The sequence below is a fragment of the Drosophila bipectinata genome, chromosome 3R (genome assembly GCF_030179905.1).
Source record: "Drosophila bipectinata strain 14024-0381.07 chromosome 3R, DbipHiC1v2, whole genome shotgun sequence".
NCBI classification, from domain to species: Eukaryota; Metazoa; Arthropoda; class Insecta; order Diptera; family Drosophilidae; genus Drosophila; species Drosophila bipectinata.
In genome coordinates, this window is record NC_091739.1 from 21,200,666 (window position 1) to 21,222,705 (window position 22,040).

At 39.8% G+C, this 22,040-nt stretch overlaps 3 protein-coding genes and 1 long non-coding RNA gene across 9 annotated transcripts in view; 3 read left to right on the forward strand and 1 right to left on the reverse strand.

The window, feature by feature from the left end:
• The first annotated feature begins 1,473 nt into the window (after nucleotides 1-1,473).
• RhoL (Ras-like GTP-binding protein RhoL) lies at nucleotides 1,474-6,451 on the forward strand. Of its 3 annotated transcripts, none has more exons than XM_017235877.3 (3): nucleotides 1,474-1,636; nucleotides 5,565-5,834; nucleotides 5,899-6,451. In XM_017235877.3, exons 2-3 carry the CDS (start codon nucleotides 5,589-5,591, stop codon nucleotides 6,217-6,219), a joined length of 567 nt encoding a protein of 188 aa, XP_017091366.1. In that variant the 5' UTR covers nucleotides 1,474-1,636; nucleotides 5,565-5,588; the 3' UTR covers nucleotides 6,220-6,451. The 3 variants fall into 3 exon arrangements, with proteins under 3 accessions (XP_017091366.1, XP_070138334.1, XP_070138333.1); XM_070282233.1 differs by lacking the exon at nucleotides 1,474-1,636 and adding an exon at nucleotides 4,811-4,858; XM_070282232.1 differs by lacking the exon at nucleotides 1,474-1,636 and having other exon boundaries at nucleotides 5,296-5,834.
• LOC138926791 (uncharacterized) lies at nucleotides 2,566-21,429 on the reverse strand. Of its 2 annotated transcripts, none has more exons than XR_011443447.1 (3): nucleotides 21,163-21,429; nucleotides 20,794-21,091; nucleotides 2,566-2,864 (listed from the first exon to the last, which is right to left on the reverse strand). It is a non-coding gene; the product is annotated as an uncharacterized lncRNA (long non-coding RNA). The 2 variants fall into 2 exon arrangements; XR_011443446.1 differs by lacking the exon at nucleotides 2,566-2,864 and adding an exon at nucleotides 10,893-11,186 and having other exon boundaries at nucleotides 21,163-21,427.
• LOC108121533 (stromal cell-derived factor 2) lies at nucleotides 6,879-7,983 on the forward strand. The gene is made up of 2 exons (XM_017235677.3): nucleotides 6,879-7,077; nucleotides 7,234-7,983. The coding sequence occupies exons 1-2, from the start codon at nucleotides 7,017-7,019 to the stop codon at nucleotides 7,821-7,823; spliced, it is 651 nt and encodes a 216-aa protein (XP_017091166.2). The 5' UTR covers nucleotides 6,879-7,016; the 3' UTR covers nucleotides 7,824-7,983.
• mtd (TLD domain-containing protein mustard) overlaps nucleotides 13,281-22,040 on the forward strand; it is a 70,185-nt gene continuing 61,425 nt past the window's right edge. The window contains exon 1 of one of the 3 annotated variants that reach the window (XM_070282224.1): nucleotides 13,281-13,702. The gene's annotated coding sequence lies outside the window, so the exon portion shown is untranslated. The remainder of the gene's footprint in view (nucleotides 13,703-22,040) is intronic. The other 2 variants (XM_070282225.1, XM_070282228.1) reach the window with 2 other exon arrangements.

Consider the following 22,040-nt stretch of genomic DNA (forward strand, 5'->3'; position numbering starts at 1 on the left):
ATATTTGTTTTTGTCACTCCAGCTCTCACCCTTATAATAGCCGTTGCAGACCCCGTACACCAGATAAGATATAATATATGAGTGCTGTTCAGAAATAGCACCCGTTCATTCCGCACCCCCGCCCAAACCGGAAACGGGAAATGGAAACGCAATGCAATATTATCTTTTGTCGCCTGCTCCTTGTGCTATTCTTATTCGCCTCTCCTCTCGGCAAATTTGATTCTTTATCGTCTTTAAAGAGCACTACGCCCCCGACCTTGGGAGCAGCGCAATTTTCTCAACCGGATTGGATTTATTTCAAGTACTCCTTGCGTTCTGCACCTGCTTCAACGTACTTAAGGCGTCTCTTTCGTGGGCCCACAATCTCTTTCCATATAGACACACATGTTGCTCATCTGCTGTGATGAGCCAGTAGCTGTCCCTAATTGGAACGGCTGCATACTCATATTTATTAATAATTTTCTTTCATTTCCCTTTGCTCTGACCGCCCGTCAGGGAGGTCGAAGCCTTTATCACTTGACCTTTCTTCCTTTTAAAGAGCGCCATGCCCAGTGCATGGCTGGTTCTAATTAATGTAATGCTCCATCAACGTGTCGTCTAATTGAACTCATTTACAGCTGTGCCACATACTCGCAACATTTTTGGACATAGCTTTTTGCCCCATAAGGCGGTATAAGGTTTAATTACCGTTACAATGGCAAAACGTAAGCTCGGGCTTGAAAACACGCACTGGCTAATGTCGTTGATTAATTGCCCTTGGTTCAGATATTATTTTGGAGTTAAAGTGTGGGGAAGTGTGGATTTAAAAACTACAATAGATTTAACGCAGTAGTTTTTGGTAAATTTAAATATTTTTCGAAATATTTTAAATACAAGATTATATTAAACTTGTCAAGTAAATAAATCTCATTCGACTGTTGTAACCACAAATTACTTATTAAATTAGCTATAGAAAATTCTCAATATATTTATTTTATTGTGGTTTAGAGATATTAACAGTCATTAAACAAGAAATGGGAATTTCATAATCTTTGTTTAAATTTTTTACGTTACTTAATAAGGGAAAAGCCACAAATGTATTTTTAAAAAAGTATCTCATCATTAATGCATAATAAACGGTACAACTTATCTTTTTTCATATTAATTATGAGTTTGTTTTAACTCTTAAGTAAAAAATAGAATATTTCCGAGAAAAGTAAATTTAAAATATAAACGTATGGTCTTTTCGCCTAATCTATTACTTAGTATCTTTTTATTGCAACCAATTTCGCTGTAGGTGAGCATTAAAGTTCCATGTAGAAAAAATGCTTATGAAAGTTACTCCTTATCAAAAGGCAATCCAATCTTGGAGCAGCTGATAAAACGAAAGCCCAATCGGGGATTCAGAGAGAGAGTATCTCTCGGATACTCTCGCCCAACTACTCTCAGATACACGAACGGCTCGGGCTCGTCGGCGCTGGTGCAGCTGTTTGAGGTTGTTTAGTTGCCTGACGACATCCAAAACGATCGGTTCGTTTAAGCCAACCGGGTTTTTAACGTGTAATCTCTGCCACTCAGCGATCAATTCGCACGTCATCGGCCAGACGTGTCGTTCGATTGGCTATTGCGAAAACCAGGAGTACGGGAGTATCTATAAGTACGTGCCAGTGCAAAGTTAAACCGCATACGAAACTACACAAGTTTGCCCCAAAATGCAGCTACAATAGATTAATAAATAAACCGATATAATAGAATTAACACCCAATGACCTTGCGCTCTCCGCCGTGCGTCGGTGTTGGGGGCTTACTGAGTGTGTGTGCGCCACCGAGTGATTATAATAACAAATACAAAAGAATTATCTTTGGTGTAAACATTGTTAGCATAGATCAGTGGAAAATGGCCAAGAAGACAGGGTAAACCCTTCAACCTGCCAGCCTGGTGGTGGTGAGGCTTCAAGATCGTTCTTTATCACCTGAGTCACTTTTGTATGGGACTCACGTCACCGCCCCCGCCCCCGCCCCCGCCCCCACCTCAGCCCCCCCTCGTCCAATGCCTGTGGCTCTGGAATGCCAAACAGCTACACTCTCTCTTTTGTTGTTCTCTCGTCTGCTGCTGCTGGCCAGGTCTCCTCTCGTCTGGCTGGTCTGTACTCCTTTATGGATCCGTTACCATGTTTGGTTGATCAACAATTATATGGTGGCAGGCCCATTTGGAGGTTGCCACAGGAAGCAGAGTACGTGAATTCCCAGCCAATCAGACATCCAATCACTAATCAATTCATTTTGACCTATAGGCTATATAGCATCATAAATATTACGCATTAACCTCAATTAATTTAGCTAATTGGGAGCGCGTGCCCTTGCAATCTATGTATTTCGATCCAATTGATTCTGGATTCGCTTTTTTCCCCTTTGTCCAGGTACTCATAGATTGCCATAGTTCTCCTTATCGCCGTTGCTCTTTCAAGTCCAATTCCCTATGTACATCGCCCTCACCGACATCTATCTTATCTAATCAGTTTATTAAATACGAAAACCCATGTGAGAAACCATAAAAACAACCCACACATTTAACCAAATTGTATGTGTATAATTTATTTTTGCAAAAAAGAAGAGGAATTGAATTAAACTTTTTTTTTTCTGGTGTGTTGGTTATATAGAAACTTGCCTATATACCTGTTTTAGAGTTCCATTCCAGTCTGGTTATTTCAGAAAGGTGTAGATTAGTTTTATTGATCTCGGACACTTTAGATCCATTCGATAGAATTGTTTCATAAATGCTATTTTCACTATCGTCTTGATAAAGGGAAAGTTTAGCCAACCGAAAGCTACAAAGTTTCTGGACTTACGCAAGATGCAAATAATCTCTTTCCTTGTCCCAGTTATCTGCAAAGTTTCAAGAAAAGTCTTAGGAACCACTGACGTCAATTAGGAATAAGTTTTACTTCGGTTTATTGTGTCATGCTACTTTTTTTTTATAGGCCTCTGGTTTTTTTTTGTCGTAAGCCAGGAATATTCATATACTATTTAACATATTGACTAATCGACAATACTCAGCTTACAACAGATTTATTTATGGACGATAATAAATGTAAATTATGTACACATATATGTACATATGTACATATGACGGAGGAGAACGCCTATGGAATTGATATTAAATAAGGCGCTGGCTGATAAGGCTACACAAAGACGGGATCTGAACTGAAGTAACCCAACCGAATTGCACATGAATCTCGTCTTTAGTGCCGATTAAGTCAAATAAAGCTCGAGACCTTTTCATCTTGGGAAATCGACGAGTGGAGTGTGAAATGTTGCAAGTCTTCCAAGAACGACGAGACCGTAATTTGATATGAAAAGTTTACAAGAGGCCAAGCCCCGCAACGAAAACAGCAGCACCAGATAACAAAGAGCTGGCCTGGGGGCTATGCATACAAGTAGTGCATGCGGACTTCATATTTCATAGCGAGTGCATTGAAAATAAGAGCAGCAATTATGTTTAAATAATTTATTGTGTGTATTAATTACAATGCTTATGTTTAGCCTAAGCCTTTGGGCTTTCTCCGCCTGATAAAGCGTTTCCGTTGCTATTTCCACTTCATGGATGAAAGAACCATATAAAATACAGGGTAACACCGGGGAGATTCGTACCAAAGGTCTATGGCTAATAGGTATTCCATCAAGAACACCTGTTCTCCAACCATCAAGTTTACATGTTGAAGTTTCCACTCATTCATGAGTTAATTCCAGGGAATTGCTTAATCAGCTGGTTATATAAATAGCCGATTTCGGTAGCAATGGGACTTAATGATTTGCACTCTTCTGTAGTCACTAAAACAGTTCCCAAAGCTGTTTGTTTATAATAATTTAAATTCAAGTCCAAAGAGGCCAAAACAAAAGGCAAATGTGCTGTTTATTTAGTTTTGTTGTTGCTCCTGGCCAAGTCTGTTGGTTCTGCTGTTTTTGGCGGTGGCTGTGGCTACCTAATAGCCGATTGTTCACTTTGTTTACCAATTTGGCCAAAAAAAAAAAACTCTATTTGTGGATATAAGTTGCCACTTTTCAGGCACGAACGAATCCGATTCAGTGATAGCGTCATTGTAGCAAAATTATCCAAAAATTTCATTGTACTTTTAGCTTTTATTTCATCAATCAAATGCGTACCAAAGATATCTGCAAAAAAGATTCCATCTTAATGGAAAATTCAGAATCACTTTAAAAGGCAATAGTGGGAGAACGTCACTTAACCCCATGTGAAGACCCTCGCATCAATGATTATACTTTATTGTGTCGACTTGTGGCATCAAAGTGCTTCCAGTCAAAGTTCAACATGTGTAGATCGCGTGCCAATAAAGCATTTTATGTTAATTACCCAACCAGGCGCTGTCTTAAACTGTCATATGTACATCTAAAATGTTTAGGGTTATTAGTAATAATATATATTGTTCTGCAAATCATAGGACTTAGTCCTGGTTCAAAGTGGTACAGGGTCATTGCCACCAAAATTTTAAACTTTTATGAATGCAACATCGAAACCGGTTTGGTTTTTCATATGAATTTTCACCTTTTTGTAAAGCTTAGATGCACTTTCTCGTTTCATGTAAACAAATCATGTGTGGGTCGGGTCTTAAGCCCTTCCCTGGACCCCGAGTATGAGTCATCCATTTAAATATGGTCTAGGTCTTCTATTAGAAGCTTCCACAACTCTTATTTGTAATTAAATAAGTTTTGCTTGTCTTTGTGCGAGATTCCATCAAGTGACAGCAATGAGTCATAAACCTCAAGCAAAAATTTCCTGGAATTGGTATGAGTTTTCTGCGTAAGGCACACCACAAGAATCTCCACTGATGACGGTGATACGTAACGGTGATCTCCTATATGTATGTAAATCGGGCAAAAGTCTTTTGATTTTGGTTATTGTGTTTTGTTTTGGTTGATTTGGAGGCTGGTTAATTTTGAGGGAAATCTAGTTTATGTTTTGGGTCAACTGGAAACCGACGAAACCAGTTTTAATTAAAAAGAAAAATTTATAACACGAATGCGGTTTTGTTTGTTAGCTTTTTTTGTCGCCGGACAGATGGTGAAAGTCTATTAGTTGGAGTCTGGCTTTTATTTAATTGTTATGTAAGCGTGGCCATAAAATCACTTGTGTTTCCATTAAAAGCCTCGAAGAATCAATTCCACCGAGGCTAACCTCGTAAAAGTTAAAAAATGTACTTGATTTTTTTCGTTAGAAGGCCAATTTGTTGGCTTCGATTAGATTAGACGGTTTGGAAGTTCAAGTCCAATATGTTGGTATTGTGACTTTTCTAAACAAATAAAAGGGGAAGTTTTGTCCTTATATAGCGATAGAAATAACTCTGCAAATTTGAAACAGAAATTATTGAACTTGTGGATAAATAAGCGAAAGGGGCAAGGCGCTGAGGTTTCCGGTTGCCACAGCCTCAGGATGAACGTGTGGGTGCGCCAAGATAAACACAGAGCAGCAACATCTGCCGCCAAATGGTGCAATCTCGGGACCGGGATAAAAAAAAAAACTGTCAAGCCAACAGCCAAAGTGACGCCTTTATTTTGCCCTCATTGCAGTTCCATAACAAAGACCTAATCGAAATGACGACGATGGCGAAGAGCAGTCCCCGCCCACTAAAAATAACAATTGTGGGCGATGGCATGGTCGGTAAGACCTGCCTCCTGATAACGTACACACAGAACGAGTTTCCACTGGAGTACATACCCACCGTTTTCGACAATCATGCCTGCAACATCTCCGTGGACGATAGGGAATACAATCTTACCCTGTGGGACACGGCCGGGCAAGAGGACTACGAAAGGCTACGACCATTAAGCTATCCAAATGTGAGTAAATTTAATAAAATCGAATCTATTTTATCAAGTCTAATGAAATCCGTTCTGTTGCCAGACAAACTGTTTCCTGTTGTGCTATTCCATCAGTAGTCGTACATCATTCGAGAATATCAAAAGCAAGTGGTGGCCGGAGATTCGTCACTTCTCCAACAATGTCCCGGTGGTCCTGGTGGGAACCAAACTAGATCTTCGCATCCCCAATTCCGAAAAGTTCGTGACCACGCAGGAGGGCAAACGGTTGCGCAAGGAGATCCACGCTTCCAGCCTGGTCGAGTGCTCCGCCAAGAAGAAAGAGAACCTCCAACATGTCTTTGAGGAGGCGGTGCGCGCTGTGGACAGGAAACCAAAACCGTCGCCATCGTGCACATTACTGTGAACTAAGTGTATCCCTATTGTTTAATATTGTTATTATGCGTAATGTATTATGTAACTAATTCTTCAGACTCTTTGTACTTTGTTTTCGCAAAACAAACACAATGTGTAAAAATTTACGATTAAGTTCTTATGATTTAAGTGCTCGTTGTGTGCAATTATTTTAACTTCCATGCAACCAAAGTGCACATCTATGTAAAAAGAAGAAAACAAAACAAATATAAAATGCAAAAATACATATTCAGAAAATATTACTTCATTGGGACTTGAATTACAGTGCATTTGAACAAACAAATATGTTTTGAAAGTATATTTTTATTAAAACTCTATTCGACACCGCTGTTCGTGTTTAAATTTGAATGAGACGTTAAATTTGAAGCGTTATACAGCACTACGGTCATTATCGATAAAATTTTAAATCGATAAATGGTACTGTCAGCTTAGAAAGAAAATTATTAAATAATAAGTTTTTAATGGTTAGAACAACAAAATAGTTTTAACAAATAAATATTCAAATTTATAGCTTGATAAATACAGAAAGTTAATTTTATTTATATCTGGCTATAAAAAAGCTGAATCCACAAACTGGTCATACCAAAACGAAGAACTAGGGATGCAGAAACATTGAATTTTGCAGACATCGATGATTTCGATATTTTCGGAAATAATAGGCAACCCTGTTCCAGCTGTCATTAAACCATTTGTTTGCGTGTTCAAACCGTAGAATTAAATCTCTTTTAGTGGCTTCAATTGGCAAATAAAAGCTCACCGAGCACGAAACATAGACTCGGACAGGACAAAATGATGCACACACTACTGCTCGTCGCTCTTGCGCTTGTCAGCTGCCTCTCCAGCGGAGCCGGTAAGTTTCGGCACAACGCGATAGACGCCGCGGCGGGATTATGTGGCCTTCTGTGATTGGCGACGCCGCTCCGGTTGTCCGCCCCCTTGGGGCCACTTATTGTAATCTGGCTTTAACGTTCCACTCTGTTTCTTATCTTCCAATCTCGTCCTGCAGCCAACCAGGCGAACGTGGTAACCTGTGGTTCCATTTTGAAGCTCCTTAACTCAGATTACGCCTTCCGGCTTCATTCGCACGATGTAAAGTACGGCTCCGGATCTGGACAGCAGTCGGTGACGGGCGTGGAGCAGAAAGAAGATGTGAACAGCCACTGGGTGGTGAAGGCGCAGACAGGGGAGCTGTGTGAACGTGGGGAGCCCATTAGTTGCGGCTCTACTATAAGACTCGAGCACCTGACCACCAAAAAGAACCTTCACTCGCACCACTTCTCATCGCCTCTGTCCGGCGAGCAGGAGGTGTCCGCATACGGTACCGATGGTCTCGGAGACACTGGCGACCACTGGGAGGTTGTGTGCTCAAATGACAAGTGGATGCGGGACGCCCATGTGCGACTGCGCCACATAGACACCAGCATGTACTTAGCTATGTCAGGCCGCTCCTACGGTCGTCCGATCTCCGGCCAAATGGAAATCGTAGGCGTTTACAAGCAACAACACGGCACGCGCTGGACCACGGCGGAGGGACTGTTCATCGTGCCAAAGGAAAAGAGTTCCACGCACGAAGAGTACAGCCACTCTGAGCTGTAGTTGGCAGGGCCCTAGGCTCTACGACTGCACCATTTCCGCCGCATCCTATTTTTAGTCCTTTAATATCTAATTTAGTTGAATTTTGTATGTGAAGCCAAAACACCGCGAGTTTATTTTGTATTAGACCAACAAAAAACAAATTAAAACTATTTAACTTCGATCAGGAAGGGATTATGTTTTTAAATCGTTGAGCTTAAATTTTCGTTTCAGATACTCCGCTTTAGAATCGGATGAGAATTGGGGAAGATAGAGCCACCACTGTGGGCCATATAAGGGAAAACTCCATTTTCAAGGGATCCCATCACGAAAAATGGACAAAAAATTGAAAAAATATTTTGTGTCAGGATTTTGATGCAGAATGGTGGAGAATCGATCCAGAAATCGTTTAAGATACTCCGCTTGGGAATCGGATGAGAATTGGGGAAGATAGAGCCACCACTGTGGGCCATATAAGGGGAAACTCCATTTTCAAGGGATCCCATCACGAAAAATGGACAAAAAATTGAAAAAATATTTTGTGTCAGGATTTTGATGCAGAATGGTGGAGAATCGATCCAGAAATCGTTTAAGATACTCCGCTTGGGAATCGGATGAGAATTGGGGAAGATAGAGTCACCACTGTGGGCCATATAAGGGAAAACTCCATTTTCAAGGGATCCCATCACGAAAAATGGACAAAAAATTGAAAAAATATTTTGTGTCAGGATTTTGATGCAGAATGGTGGAGAATCGATCCAGAAATCGTTTAAGATACTCCGCTTGGGAATCGGATGAGAATTGGGGAAGATATAGCCATCACTGTGGGCCATATAGGGAAAAACCCCATTTTCAAGGGATCCCATCACAAAAAATGGACAAAAAATCCAAAAAATATTTTGTGTCAGGATTTTGATGCAGAATGGTGGAGAATCGATCCAGAAATCGTTTAAGATACTCCGCTTGGGAATCGGATGAGAATTGGGACAGATATAGCCATCACTGTGGGCCATATAGGGAAAAACCCCATTTTCAAGGGATCCCATCACAAAAAATGGACAAAAAATTGAAAAAATATTTTGTGCCAGGACTTTGATGCAGAATGGTGGAGAATCGATCCAGAAATCGTTTAAGATACTCCACTTGGGAATCGCATGAGAATTGGGGAAGATATAGCCATCACTGTGGGCCATATAGGGAAAAACCCCATTTTCAAGGGATCCCATCACAAAAAATGGACAAAAAATTGAAAAAATATTTTGTGTCAGGATTTTGATGCAGAATGGTGGAGAATCGATCCAGAAATCGTTTAAGATACTCCGCTTGGGAATCGGATGAGAATTGGGACAGATATAGCCATCACTATGGGCCATATAGGGAAAAACCCCATTTTCAAGGGATCCCATCGCAAAAAATGGACAAAAAATTGAAAAAATATTTTGTGTCAGGATTTTGATGCAGAATGGTGGAGAATCGATCCAGAAATCGTTTAAGATACTCCGCTTGGGAATCGGATGAGAATTGGGGAAGATATAGCCACCAGTGTGGGCCATAAAAGGGGAAACTCCATTTTCAAGGGATCCCATCACGAAAAATGGACAAAAAATTGAAAAAATATTTTGTGTCAGGATTTTGATGCAGAATGGTGGAGAATCGATCCAGAAATCGTTTAAGATACTCCGCTTGAGAATCGGATGAGAATTGGGGAAGATATAGCCACCACTGTGGGCCATATAAAGGGAAACTCCATTTTCAAGGGATCCCATCACGAAAAATGGACAAAAAATTGAAAAAATATTTTGTGTCAGGATTTTGATGCAGAATGGTGGAGAATCGATCCAGAAATCGTTTAAGATACTCCGCTTGGGAATCGGATGAGAATTGGGACAGATATAGCCATCACTGTGGGCCATATAGGGAAAAACCCCATTTTCAAGGGATCCCATCACAAAAAATGGACAAAAAATTGAAAAAATATTTTGTGTCAGGATTTTGATGCAGAATGGTGGAGAATCGATCCAGAAATCGTTTAAGATACTCCGCTTGAGAATCGGATGAGAATTGGGGAATATATAGCCACCACTGTGGGCCATATAAGGAGAAACTCCATTTTCAAGATATCCCATCACAAAAAATGGACAAAAAATTGAAAAAATATTTTGTGTCAGGATTTTGATGCAGAATGGTGGAGAATCGATCCAGAAATCGTTTAAGATACTCCGCTTGGCAATCGCATGAGAATTGGGGAAGATATAGCCATCACTGTGGGCCATATAGGGAAAAAACCCCATTTTCAAGGGATCCCATCTCGGAAGGGTTTCTGATGTTTTCAGATTGGTAAAAAAAATTAAAAGGGTTTCGGGCATCTATTGGTAACGATCTGCCTTCATTTTAAATGTTTCAATATTTAATTTCAACTGCAATTACCTGCGACATTAATGTTATTTGGAATCCCAGCTAACTATTCAAATGCTAGCCCCACTACCGCTTCACGAAAGCATCCCGACCTAGTCCTGTTGTTTGTTTTCGTTCGCATGAATAAAACAATGGAGCTTATCCAGACCATATAAGCTATGTAAATACATTTTTGCATTGCCCGCGGTGCCCCTGCTATACCACTATCGTCACGTCCATTATCCGCTCGTCTGTTTTCTGTTCTTTTGTTTAGGGTATTGTCAACGCTTTGCCTGCTCATCCTCCGGACCCTCATCCCGCCTCATCCTTCCAACTAGAACTGATTGTGAGCCCAGTAAGGTCAAATGTTAGCAGACCCAGCTCAACCAGTACAGTCATTTATAGATTCTCATAATCGGGTTGTCCTTGTAACCATTTTGCTTAAATAAGAAACCGTAGTAAGGATTCATGGTCTTTTCTTTTGCAAAATGTTGCATCTTTGGTGGCTACAAGAAGATCTTTTCCTATTAGGTCCTGAAAGCTATAAGCTCTAAGAGTCGGTCTTTTTCTCAGGATCTGTCTTATCATCAAAATCTATTATATTATAAATATTTAAAGTTTTAAACAAAAGTTTCGGTACCGACCACGTGAAAGTGGTATTTATATTAACTGCCTTTGGTTAAGTAACTTGAATTTAAATAAAGTCAACATTATTGCCACATGCTGTGGCAACATATAATTTAATTTCACGTCAATTATCTTTTACAGGTGTTGATAATTTCCGTTCTGGGCGTTTATTGATTTACGTTTATCGCATTCGCGCCGCACACACTCTTCACGTATCAGATACGTGTGTGTTTGTAGAAATATCCTACCACGCTTTTCCTTTGTTGAGCCGCGGCACATCCTCATCGCCATTGTGTCCTTTTTGTATTGTATTTCCTATGTGACCGTTGATAAGCGAAATTCATCGCCAGGATATAGGCGGGTAGCCTACATTTAAAAAAAAATTCATTTAAATGAATAAAAAGATTATGAATTTTATATTAGAAATTGATAAATAATCGATAGTGGTAATATAATTTTTGCTATATTATTTTAAGTCCTGATTGGTTAAAGGATTCGTATTATTTTTTTCATTGTAAAAATAACAAGTATGTATACAAAACAAACCACGAGCGCCTTCGCTGGCATTATCGATTCCTGGTTATTGGCGGCGGGCAACGCAACCTTTAAAAGCCTTCCCAAACTGAGTGAAGGACTCGCCGCCTGAGTAACTGACAGATTGACACCAAATGTTTGAATGTTTGTTTGTTTGCTCGCTGGTGTGTGTAATGCGGGTGTGCGTGAGCCGCTTTTCCTGGCCCTTTTTAAAATAAGTGAACAGTATACGCACGAATGGCTTGGAAGGACGAAGGCTTCACAACAAATTTGCAGCATATTTATTAGCGCACCCTGACCTATGATATAAAACCGTCATAAAATAGTTATTTTCTATAGACTATATTACTAAAGCATTTTCTGATTCCGGGATTTAAATCTTAAACTTTTAAGAAGTGTATTCAGTTAAGCATATTTATTGGATTATGACTTTGAATTCCTCGAAAAACAAAACATCTTTCAATTAACGAGGCCACAAAGCTGCCACGTGCCGAATAAGAAACAACAACATGGTTGGGAAAAATAATAGGCAAACACAAGGATGCTGAAACAAGCGTGAAACTCACTTAGAAAAGCCGACAAAATAGTTGCATAACAACCCGCTCCTTATGGGTTCGAGTGTCCTGGCAGTCTCGGCAGTTCGCCTGCAGCTTGCTACCCACGCACTCGAACGAAAGGGAAATTGAAACCGCAGGCTAGGGTTGGGGATAATGGGATGAGGCATCGAGAATGTTGATAGCAAGGAACAGATGTTTAAAATTTACTACGATTGAAGGGCAAAGGAAAGTACTACTGGATTCTTTTACATAAATTCGTGAAGTTTATCATCTGTATAAATAAGATTAGAAATGTAAATCTTTCAAAATGGAGAACAGGAGGGTTTTGATAAAAAATAGGCTATAAAAATAAAACAAATAATATTAAGTATATGCCGTGCTCATGTTATAGCAAGATTATATAGAAGCCAGATATAGTATATACCATCTCCTTGATTAAAAAGTTTTATTAAATTTCCAGATAGCCAGATTTTAGACCGTTAAAATGGCTAAAATGACACCGCTTTATCACGCCCCTCCGAGCCTCCGTTCACGGTCTATCCATCCGTCTGTTTTTGCCTGTCTCTCTGTTGTCTCCAGTTGTCGTTATCGCTGTCGTTGCGCATTCGCCCCGTTGCACCCTCTTGGCCAGCCCCCTCACTCACTGCCTCTCGCTCACACTGGCTTGTGGCGCCTCCCACGCACTTAACATTGAAAACCGAAAACAAGCCCCCAAGTGGCCAAAAAGGCCTGCCATCGGCCGAGGAATGGAGCAGACTTCCACTCTCTAGGCTTGCGCATTTGGGCGGAGAGCTTAAAATTTATTTTACCCACCTATATGTATATATGTGTGTGTGTGAACCGCGATAGTGAAAGTTTGATGGCAAAACCAACAAAGGCAACAATAATTTGTTATATTTTGAAGTTTACAGAGCTCTGTTAGATAACATGCTGCTGCAATGTAGGCAATACTTTTTAGCTAAGCAATTCCATGCTGTACTTTATAAATGCAATTAAAAAAGCTTATTATAAATTTATAGAAAATGTATTTGTATTAAATTTTAAAAGTAAAAAGAATTTATATCTTTATTTATATTAGGGGACGCATTTTCTTGGCACTGTTGTTGGCCAGAAATTGTTCTAAAAAACGTACAGATAGAGAGAGTTTCTCTGAGCCATGTTCTTCGCTCTCTGATGGCTGAAACGACGTAAATACCGTTAGCGCAGTACATCGTGGACAGTTGAGCGTGCAAGTTTGGTCAAAAATAAACTCGTAACGAATATCAGAAGGCCAGCATATACATATATAGCCAAACAGAGAATCAAAACTATAGAAAATAAATAAAAAACCAAAACAGAAAACTGAACAAACAGAGGCTCAAACAAAACCTCTGTTTCTCAAACAAAAAATCAAAATGGCTGCTCCTAACGCATAGAAACATATCGTAAAAGCGGTTTTGTATTTTTGGCCGATTCGTTGAGGTCTCCCAGCTGTGTGTTACATAAATCTCGGTGAATGTGTGCGTGTGCCTGAGAGGGTGCTCATCAGTGTGTGTGTGTGCGAATGTGTGAGTGTGCGACTAACAGCAACAGCAGCTAAGAAAAACAACTCCCCGATTTCGATATATCTTTAGTGTGCTTAGTCAATTGGGTTAAAACCCAAAAGCTGTTTCGGTGTCAATTACGAGAAAGTTACTACAAAAACATTACTCATACGCAGCGTTGTCCGAAGCCAAGAAATCGGTCCAAGAAGGCGCAGAAAGCACAAGCTACTATTTTAAGATCTTCTGGACAACACTCAGTGGAAGCAATGTAAGTGAAAATATTACCAATATTAAAAAAAAAAAGGCGCTGGGAATAATATCCATCCTGACCTCGGTCATTAGTTTAACGGGCATTTGAAATCGGAGGCGCTGAAGCGTCTGTTTCACTTTTAGTTCCAGTTCAAGTTTCGTTTTCATTTTCAGTCTCGGTTTCAATTTCGTTTAATTTCGCCCCATCAGCTGCAACATGTGTAGCAATTTCCCAGCGTTACATTTTCCACAACATTTATCGATTATCGGGCCCCGCCCACCTCTTCTGGCCCCCTCTTCCGTTCTTCCGTTTTCTTCTTCTGGTCAAGTCAATTGCTTGCAAAATTTAATAACCGCACACTTGGCATTTTGCGTTTTGTTTTGTGCCCCAACTTTGTTAATTTCTTTTCGGCCCTCCCATCCGCTGTCCTTCCACTTTTATTGCTCTTTCCTTTGTACGGGCGCCCACGCAGTTGGTCGTTATTTTCACTTTTTTGCCGCCTCTGCCTGCCACTTCCATTTCTCCACGAGGCTCCTCCTTTGGATGTCTCCTGCGTCTTTTTTTGCGTCCTGGTCGGGCCTGTCTTTTTTTTTTGGTACCACCTTTTGTGACCTGAAATGGGCAATATCATCTGTAACTGTTGAGGGCCCCGGATTGAATATCTTATTGTTAAGAGGGAAATTGTACCCCAAAAGAGTTTGATTGATTTGTTGAAGGCTCTAAGGGTCCTGCGCCTGGGACGAATTTATTAGGGGCAACTGCATGGGAACAAAGCCGCTTTGGGTCCTCAGACATTTTTACCGATTATCATCTATCAATGTTTCGAATTGACTTTGGTCCTGACATGGTAATTGGCCAGAAATTATGTAAAAAGGTCCTTGAAGCAAGAAAAAGAGTTCAATGACTCAATTACTTTAAAATACTATCTAGAAAATATCCTTTTTTATACTTTTCTTTATATAAGTTTTAAAATGTTTGAAAAAAAGACTATCGAATAGTGAGAACACTATAATACCACACAAAAATGTTATAAACTTGGTTCCTTAAAAATATTCTTGTCCTGTTCACTGAATCCTTTTGCATATTTTTTTTCATGTATGATTAGACAAGCAGATGCTTTTTACTTGTGTTTCAAAAATGTAGTTTCTGGGACTGTGTCTGGCTTTGTTTGTCCTCCAAACATTTTCCCGTTTTTTTTCTTTTTTGTATACATCCTTTTTTTCCTTAAAGGGTATGATGAATTTCACAAAATATTTTTCGCAATGAACCAATAAATAATTTAACTATTTTATTTATTAATAAGTCCTATTCTCTGAGTAGCCCAAGTTATAGCTTACATTTTTTATGATCCTTCTTTGTCTTCCCGTTGAGAACTACCGGGGTATCCTGTATTCGGTGCACTCATTCGATTCCCTCTTTTTCCTGCTGCACAGTTGTCGTCTCCCATTGTTATTACGTATATTGTTTCTTGGCTCTTCGTCCCCAGTGGCTGAGAGTGTGTGCGTCTTGGCGTGCTTTTTGTGAGCCTGTGTGTGCGTCTGTGTTGACTGCCCACGATGAAGACAAAGTCGCCGTCATTTCCAGGACACATTTTCGCTGCCTGCGTTCGCCGCCGTTTCATTTGTTTCTCTGTTTATTGCTTTTGGTTTCGCCCCTGCTTTCTTGCTGTCCATTGTTCTTGCTGGTCTTACCGCAGCAGGACTCGAGCCGAGCATGAAGTATTTTAGCCATTTGCTGGTCAGCCATCATCACTCAGCCGGATAGGTTGAGGTTGGGAGGAAGGACTTTCGCTCGAGGTTTCTTTTTGTGGGGGCCATTGCCATTGCATTGCCCATCCTTCGGCTTACCTTGTGGCACTTTGACAAAAACTGAGATTTATAACTGCTGCCACTAGTCGGTGGGTGGCCCTCTTAATAGTAGTAGCATATCCTAAAATGTATGGCTTAGAGTTTTTTTTTGTACCACTTTTCGTGCCCTTGGTTATGCGTTAAAAATGTTTAACGTTTTATTTTTAAAATGAAACATTGAAAATAATGGACAGGACTGCAGCTATCATGTTTAAAAGAATTTGGAATGTAGCCATATCATAACTTTATTCATTAACAGTTCCCAAAAAGTCCTCAATGCTTTTTCCTGAATCTTTAATTTTAATGAAACGCTTCAACCAAAGTTGTTCTAGCTTGAAAATGTGGCATTTTTATGTCCCACAATAGTTTTCCCAACTCATATGGCCCGAACCCTCTATTTGATTTTCTCCGCTTGAAGTTTCTCCTTCGGTTCGAAGGCCTAGACCCAAAAGTTTTCAACGCACTCATAAAAACAACCAGCAGGAGTATACTATATATGGAAAAATTAGCCTTAGCCGGGTATAAGCAGGCTGGTAGGAGGCTGGCACGGGCCGCCATTAAACTTGGCCAAAATGCCAAAGCTAATAAAAAGTTTGTTGACATTGTGTGTAGAGAAAATATGCCTCTGACACAAGGATACACGAACGGTCTTTAATGCCAGTCTCGCTCTAAAATTCAATTATAATGCGGATGTTCGAGGGCGAAAAATAAAAATATATTAAGATGTAAAAACGTATTTATGTGATTTATTTATTATTTTTTTTCTATATTCTAAAGTGCTGCCACTTAATTTTATGATCAGTAACTTTTACTTTTTATTTGTTTGTTTAGAAAATAAATTTTTATACATGTCTGAGCTTCTTATGAGAAACCATAATAGTAGTCCTTAATTAAGGACTATCCCTTCCTTTTCTGTAATTTTTTTTAATTTTTTGCTGGACTGGGTGCTGGAATTTTGAATGCACTCTGTTTGCTAATGAAAGTCAATAAGCAATTCCCAGCGTCAAAGTTGGCTAACAGCAACCATTTTGGATAACCCTAAGCGTGCTAACAGGCAAAGGACTACAGCTGTTAAGCTCACAGAGTACGCGCCCCCACCAAATTTTAGATCACCCATGCGAGAGAGGGATTATAAGTCAGAGAGAGTGTCGAAAGTGTGAGAAACGCGAAAAGTGAACAACAACAAACATCAGCTCAGCTGTTTTCTGGCCGTGTCGCGTGCTTTGTCCTTGACAAGGTTTTGTTTTTTCATCATTTTTCATATTTTCCCAACCAAAGCGAGAGAGACAGTCAGGGAGAGCGTGGGAGAGGATACAGCTTTTGCTTGGCTGCGTCGTTTTCATTCAGTAAAAAAAAGAGAAGGAAAAACTTTTTCCAAAGCGGAAACGCTCCTCCTAGGCGTGCGTCTGTGTGTGCTCTGCAGGTGTGTGAGAGAGCCTTGTTTTCTTGGCCATCTTGTGTCTTCTATTCGCGTGCCAATTGCGCATAATTTCTGGGAATTTCTGAAATTGCTTAATAGTTTTTCGAAAAGATAGGAAACTTTTACCGCGAAACCCGCAGGACTTTCACTTCTTCTTTGGTTTCCTGGCCTCAATGGGCCAGCCTCAATGGCCCCACCCACTCTTAAACACATTCGCCTAATACCATTCATTTGAAATTAAGGAATATTTATTTAGCTTTTTAGATACTTTTTGTCAGTGTATCCTTGTCTGCAAAAAGCCATAACTTTGGGGTCACTTTTGTCTTATGACTTTTCCGCGGACCTTAACTGAACCCATTCTTCTGAGATCCCACCTTTAATTGTCCTCATTCGCATTTTAATTGTGCCGCACGTGTCCTTTCCCATCCTTGCAAAAAGAAGTCCACCCACCACACCTTTTTATAGTACCTGCCGCGTATGTTAATTAAAACGTTGATAAATTGTTGGCCCAGCAGGAGCATGCCAAGGACTTGGCTAAAATTGTCCTAGTTCAGGTTAACCTATCATGATTGCCAATGCTAACCATTTACTCAGAACATCTCTATTCGCAAGTGGTAGTTTCTGTTGCACATACCTTCAAGTTTCATGTTGAAATGTCTCCTATATAATTAAATTCCTATTGCCCCTAAGAATTGCCCTGAAACCTAAACTGGATGTTGTTCCTGTGGCTTATGCCTTGAGATACAAATACATAACTAACTAACCTACTCGGTTCTTCGGCAAACACTTGCCCACGCAGGCAGCCAGGCAGGCACACACATAACCGCAGGGCAAACACTGCGTATACGTAATTTGCTGAGCAGGGCTGCAATTAAATCCACTTGTAATGCTCTTTTGTTATTGCTTAATCCGTTTGTGTACGGACCTGACTGTGGCTACAAATTGCAATTACAGATGCAGGGAATAATTGACAAGCCCGAAGATGCAAATAGAAATGCAAATGCGAAGGCAAACTGCAAACTGCAAAGCCTCTGTGGGAAAGAGCCATGTCAATGCCAGAGAATTATTTCTTTTGTTTAGAATTGATGGTGGCATTAGTGCAAGTGAAGTGGCCACAATAGGATCTTTTCTAGAATTTTCATCTTGTCAGGTATCTCAGGGATTTCTGTCGTAAGAGCCAGCCAGGCTTTACCTTATCCCTCTAAGGTTAATCCAGCGAAGGCCATCTATTGACCCAGTTACCATGCAAATACTGCTTGAATATTTGAAGTCCATCTCTCTCCAAATGGTAACCACTTAATTAAGCAGAATTTCTCTTGTGTGTTTTCCCTTTGCCGTCGGTCAATTGATTTTGTCATGAAAACCAAAACCAAAACATTTTCTGCTCGTGTCGACGTAATTTCTGTCATATTTCAGCCCCACACTGATGGAAGCCATAGCAATATATTTGTTTCTGCCATGCTTTTCATGAAGCATTTTGATGAGCTTCAAGGTTGAAGGTTATATAGTAATACACACTACAGTTGGTGCTTATCCGAAAAGAATAGTTTTCATTTAAATATTCAAATTTAAAAACTAAGCCATATAACTTAATGCAAGCACCAGGATATTAAATGCTTCGTTGACCATGAACACTAGTCATTGGGCCATTTTTCCATATTTTTTTTCAAGTTGGAAGAGAACTGTGGGAACAAAGGCCAGATGACATTAAAATGGACTCTATCATAGGCATAAATTACATTTGCCAATGACCAGAGCCACTTGACCATTTCGGTTTATGCAGTAGAGCTCTCCGGCACTAGAATTTCCGATTTTCCGCCCTGTCAATTCCATTACGTATACGACCCCATGGCCCAAAAGGACGTGTAAAATATGCGAATGCAATTTGCGTTCACTGGACGCACTTAAACACACACACGCTTACTGCAGTCAGAGTGGCTAAGTTTAATGCCCCGTCCCGTCCACATCCTGCTCGCGAGGACAATTGCAGCAAATGAGAGTTGAAAATTTCAGTGGTGGGAAAATTTCCCTTTGCAAGGGACGCCAAGTGCAAAAAAATACCGGGCTGTGGGTTGGGGTTGCAAGGGAACTGAGCAAATGCAAATATTTTTTCAGTGTCAACTCAAGGATATCCTTGCTGTTTGCCCAGCCAGAAAGGGAGAGTCCTTTAGCCGAGAGGACTAAAACAAAATGCGTCCTGCAATTATGAATGAATGCAAGAAAAGGCAGCGAAAGAGCTAAAAAAGGAAGTCAGCCAGGCGCCAACGGATGCGTTTGCGGAAGCTGAACGCGGTCCACTATGCAAATGGCCTTTGTGGAGATCCAGTTAGAGAAAATGTATTAAATATTTAAAAGATAAAAATGATAATTTTCTCTATATATTATCTATAAGATGTATTTCTTCTTAAAGAATGTTCTTTTTTTTTTTTTAAATTTAAATCTAGTCCTTAACGGCTTTTTCTTTGAAGCTTGCTAAAACCCTTTATATAATATTTCAGCACCCACCCTCTATTTTGTTTCTGCGTCGTATAGCTGTGACCTCGCCTAAGTGCATAGCCTTCAAAATGAGCGAACAAATTTCTGTGTAAGGACATTGGGAATGCTAGAGCTGAAGCCAGTCGGCAGTCATTACTCATCCCGCCCACACATCCACACTCACACATTACTGACACAGTGGGCCACCAATGTAATTTTTATGAATATCCTTAAAGTCAATAAATGTGCCTATCCATTTAAGCATTAAGTGGAAGCTTCAAGAAATACTTCGTTTTCATTATAAAATGTAGTAAATCCAACTACTCATTGTAACCCACGGTGCAGCCTTTAAAATTCGCTTCAAGTGCGAGTATTAAATGTGCCTGGATGCTCATTCCATGTTCGCTTTGCAACTGCAGCATCCAACTAAATGCAACGGCAGCAGCACAGCAACATTGTGGCAAATGGGAGAGGATGAAACGAGAGACAATCTGGGGCAGAATGGCCATTACCTAGAAGGGCAGAGCAACAGAAATGGCTTGAATGTCGTGCTGGCAAGAAACTACTCATAATAATCATAATGTATGTGGGTGTGTCTCTGGCTAAATGCTAACAGATGAAATCCTTTTATGTTCAGACCAGCTCAGCTCTTGGCCAAAGCATTGGCCTGACGTGTTGGCGTTAGCGCTGCCTTAATTGCAACATAAAAGCCATCAAGCCAAAAATTGCAATTTTCCAGATAGTAAATTAAATATTGGAGGAGTGTAAACTTTGTACTGAAAAGTGGCAGAAAATTGTTTTTGTGCGGTGCTCTTACTTGCGACAACAAGTTTATGAGGACATGAAAGGCGGAACCATTAACCTCAAGATCTTAACCTAAAATATGTAGCATACTTTTGAGCGGCTTGTGTTTACGATAGAGCACCACGCCCCTAACAAATAATTGAAGCATAAAAACAAACGGTATAAAAATGTCTGTTGTTGCAGGATAATAAAGAATTGATTTATGACTAGTTCTCAATTAATAATTTTTTAAAGGTATCCTCTTTCAACTTGGGGAACATTTTTCAAAGGAACGCTGATATTCTGATTTACAAAGATATAGACTTTTGCTGGAAGTCGTATTGTGCACTATCACCATTTTGAATCGGTAAAGGTATTTTCTTTAAGAATCTGATAAAAATTAGAATAACAACAATTGACGAAGACATTCTCTCGAAAAGCCTTGAAAGAAAATCTAGGAAATGCTCTGATGGTCTTATTCTGACATGACATAAATGCTATCCATTCAATCTTTCGGAACTCCAAATTCTGGCCTCCCCACTCACATAAACATCGTTACAGCGTTGAATCCGTTTAATATTTACCAATGCATAATGTGACAGGCAGGGCAGGCCTTTCCCTTCAGCCCGCCCCATGCTTTCCGTATCCTGGGCCCCGCATCCTGCATCCTGCTTTATGCATAATTCATTTAGCGGCTTCTGCATATTTCAAGGGCCGACACACTCTAATGCAACTTGACATTGGGCCAAGAGCGGACTGGGAATGTTTCAAGGTTGTGTTTCGTTGGCATTCTTCTCTCTTTCGGCACCGCATATCCTGTTGCAACTCATTCGCAATGTAAACGAAAAGTGGTGGAAATCATCGAAAGGATTTTTTTTGAACCTGCACAATTTTGAATGGCATTGAGTGCGTTTATTTTGCGGAATTTGATGGTTCAAAACGCATTTACTTACAAAAGAAAGAGCGAACGTTTACGGGAAATAGCTGTATGTCCTTGCTTGGATTTCAGGTTTGAAAAAAAACGTTTCGCAATCCACTCAACACTTTTCGTAAGTGAGGATACTTTTGCATAATAGTCTGAATCTGAAAAGAAACCGTTTATTAGATTAAGGTTAACTTATCATAACATGTTTGGTTTCAGATATTCTGGCCTCGTAATATTTGGTTTCTTGTTTTTTTTTTTGACGGCGTTGAGAAGTGGAAAGTTTGACGCTTTTTACGCTTTTATAACAAACTGACGAAAAAAGCCAGCAACAAAAAAGAATCTGAAAATTGGCTTTGAATGTTGGTTAAAAAGTTTGCAGGACTTTCTTGTTGTTCCTTGTTTTTAGGGTCGCTTAAGCCAAGTTCTTGTCAACGTGGTTAAGTAGACGGCTGGAACTTTTTAGTTGAGTTACACTTTGAAAATAAAATTGTTGGAAAACTTTTGTAAAAAGTCTTGAAAATACGAATAACTAATAGTACATATTTTAATCTCATTTCTTTGCAGGTTCGTTGCCCATCAGATATCCAATATCTAATCTGCATATATAAAAATTATAATAAAACTAAAAATTAAACTGTCTAGCATTCAAGAACTAACTAGAACACGCCACAAAGACCCAACACTGGACCCAGTACTACAAACAAACAAAAAACCAATTGCAGCACCAAACAAATACGAATACTATACAGAACACAGAAACACACTGAACAAATATCAAATAGAAAGATTATGCATACTGCTAATTAAATTATAAATAGCTAAAGCCAATTAAGCAACAATGCTCGTATAACAGACACCTAACTAGCCCATATCCAATATACTATCCGTAATCTATAGTCGCCTATA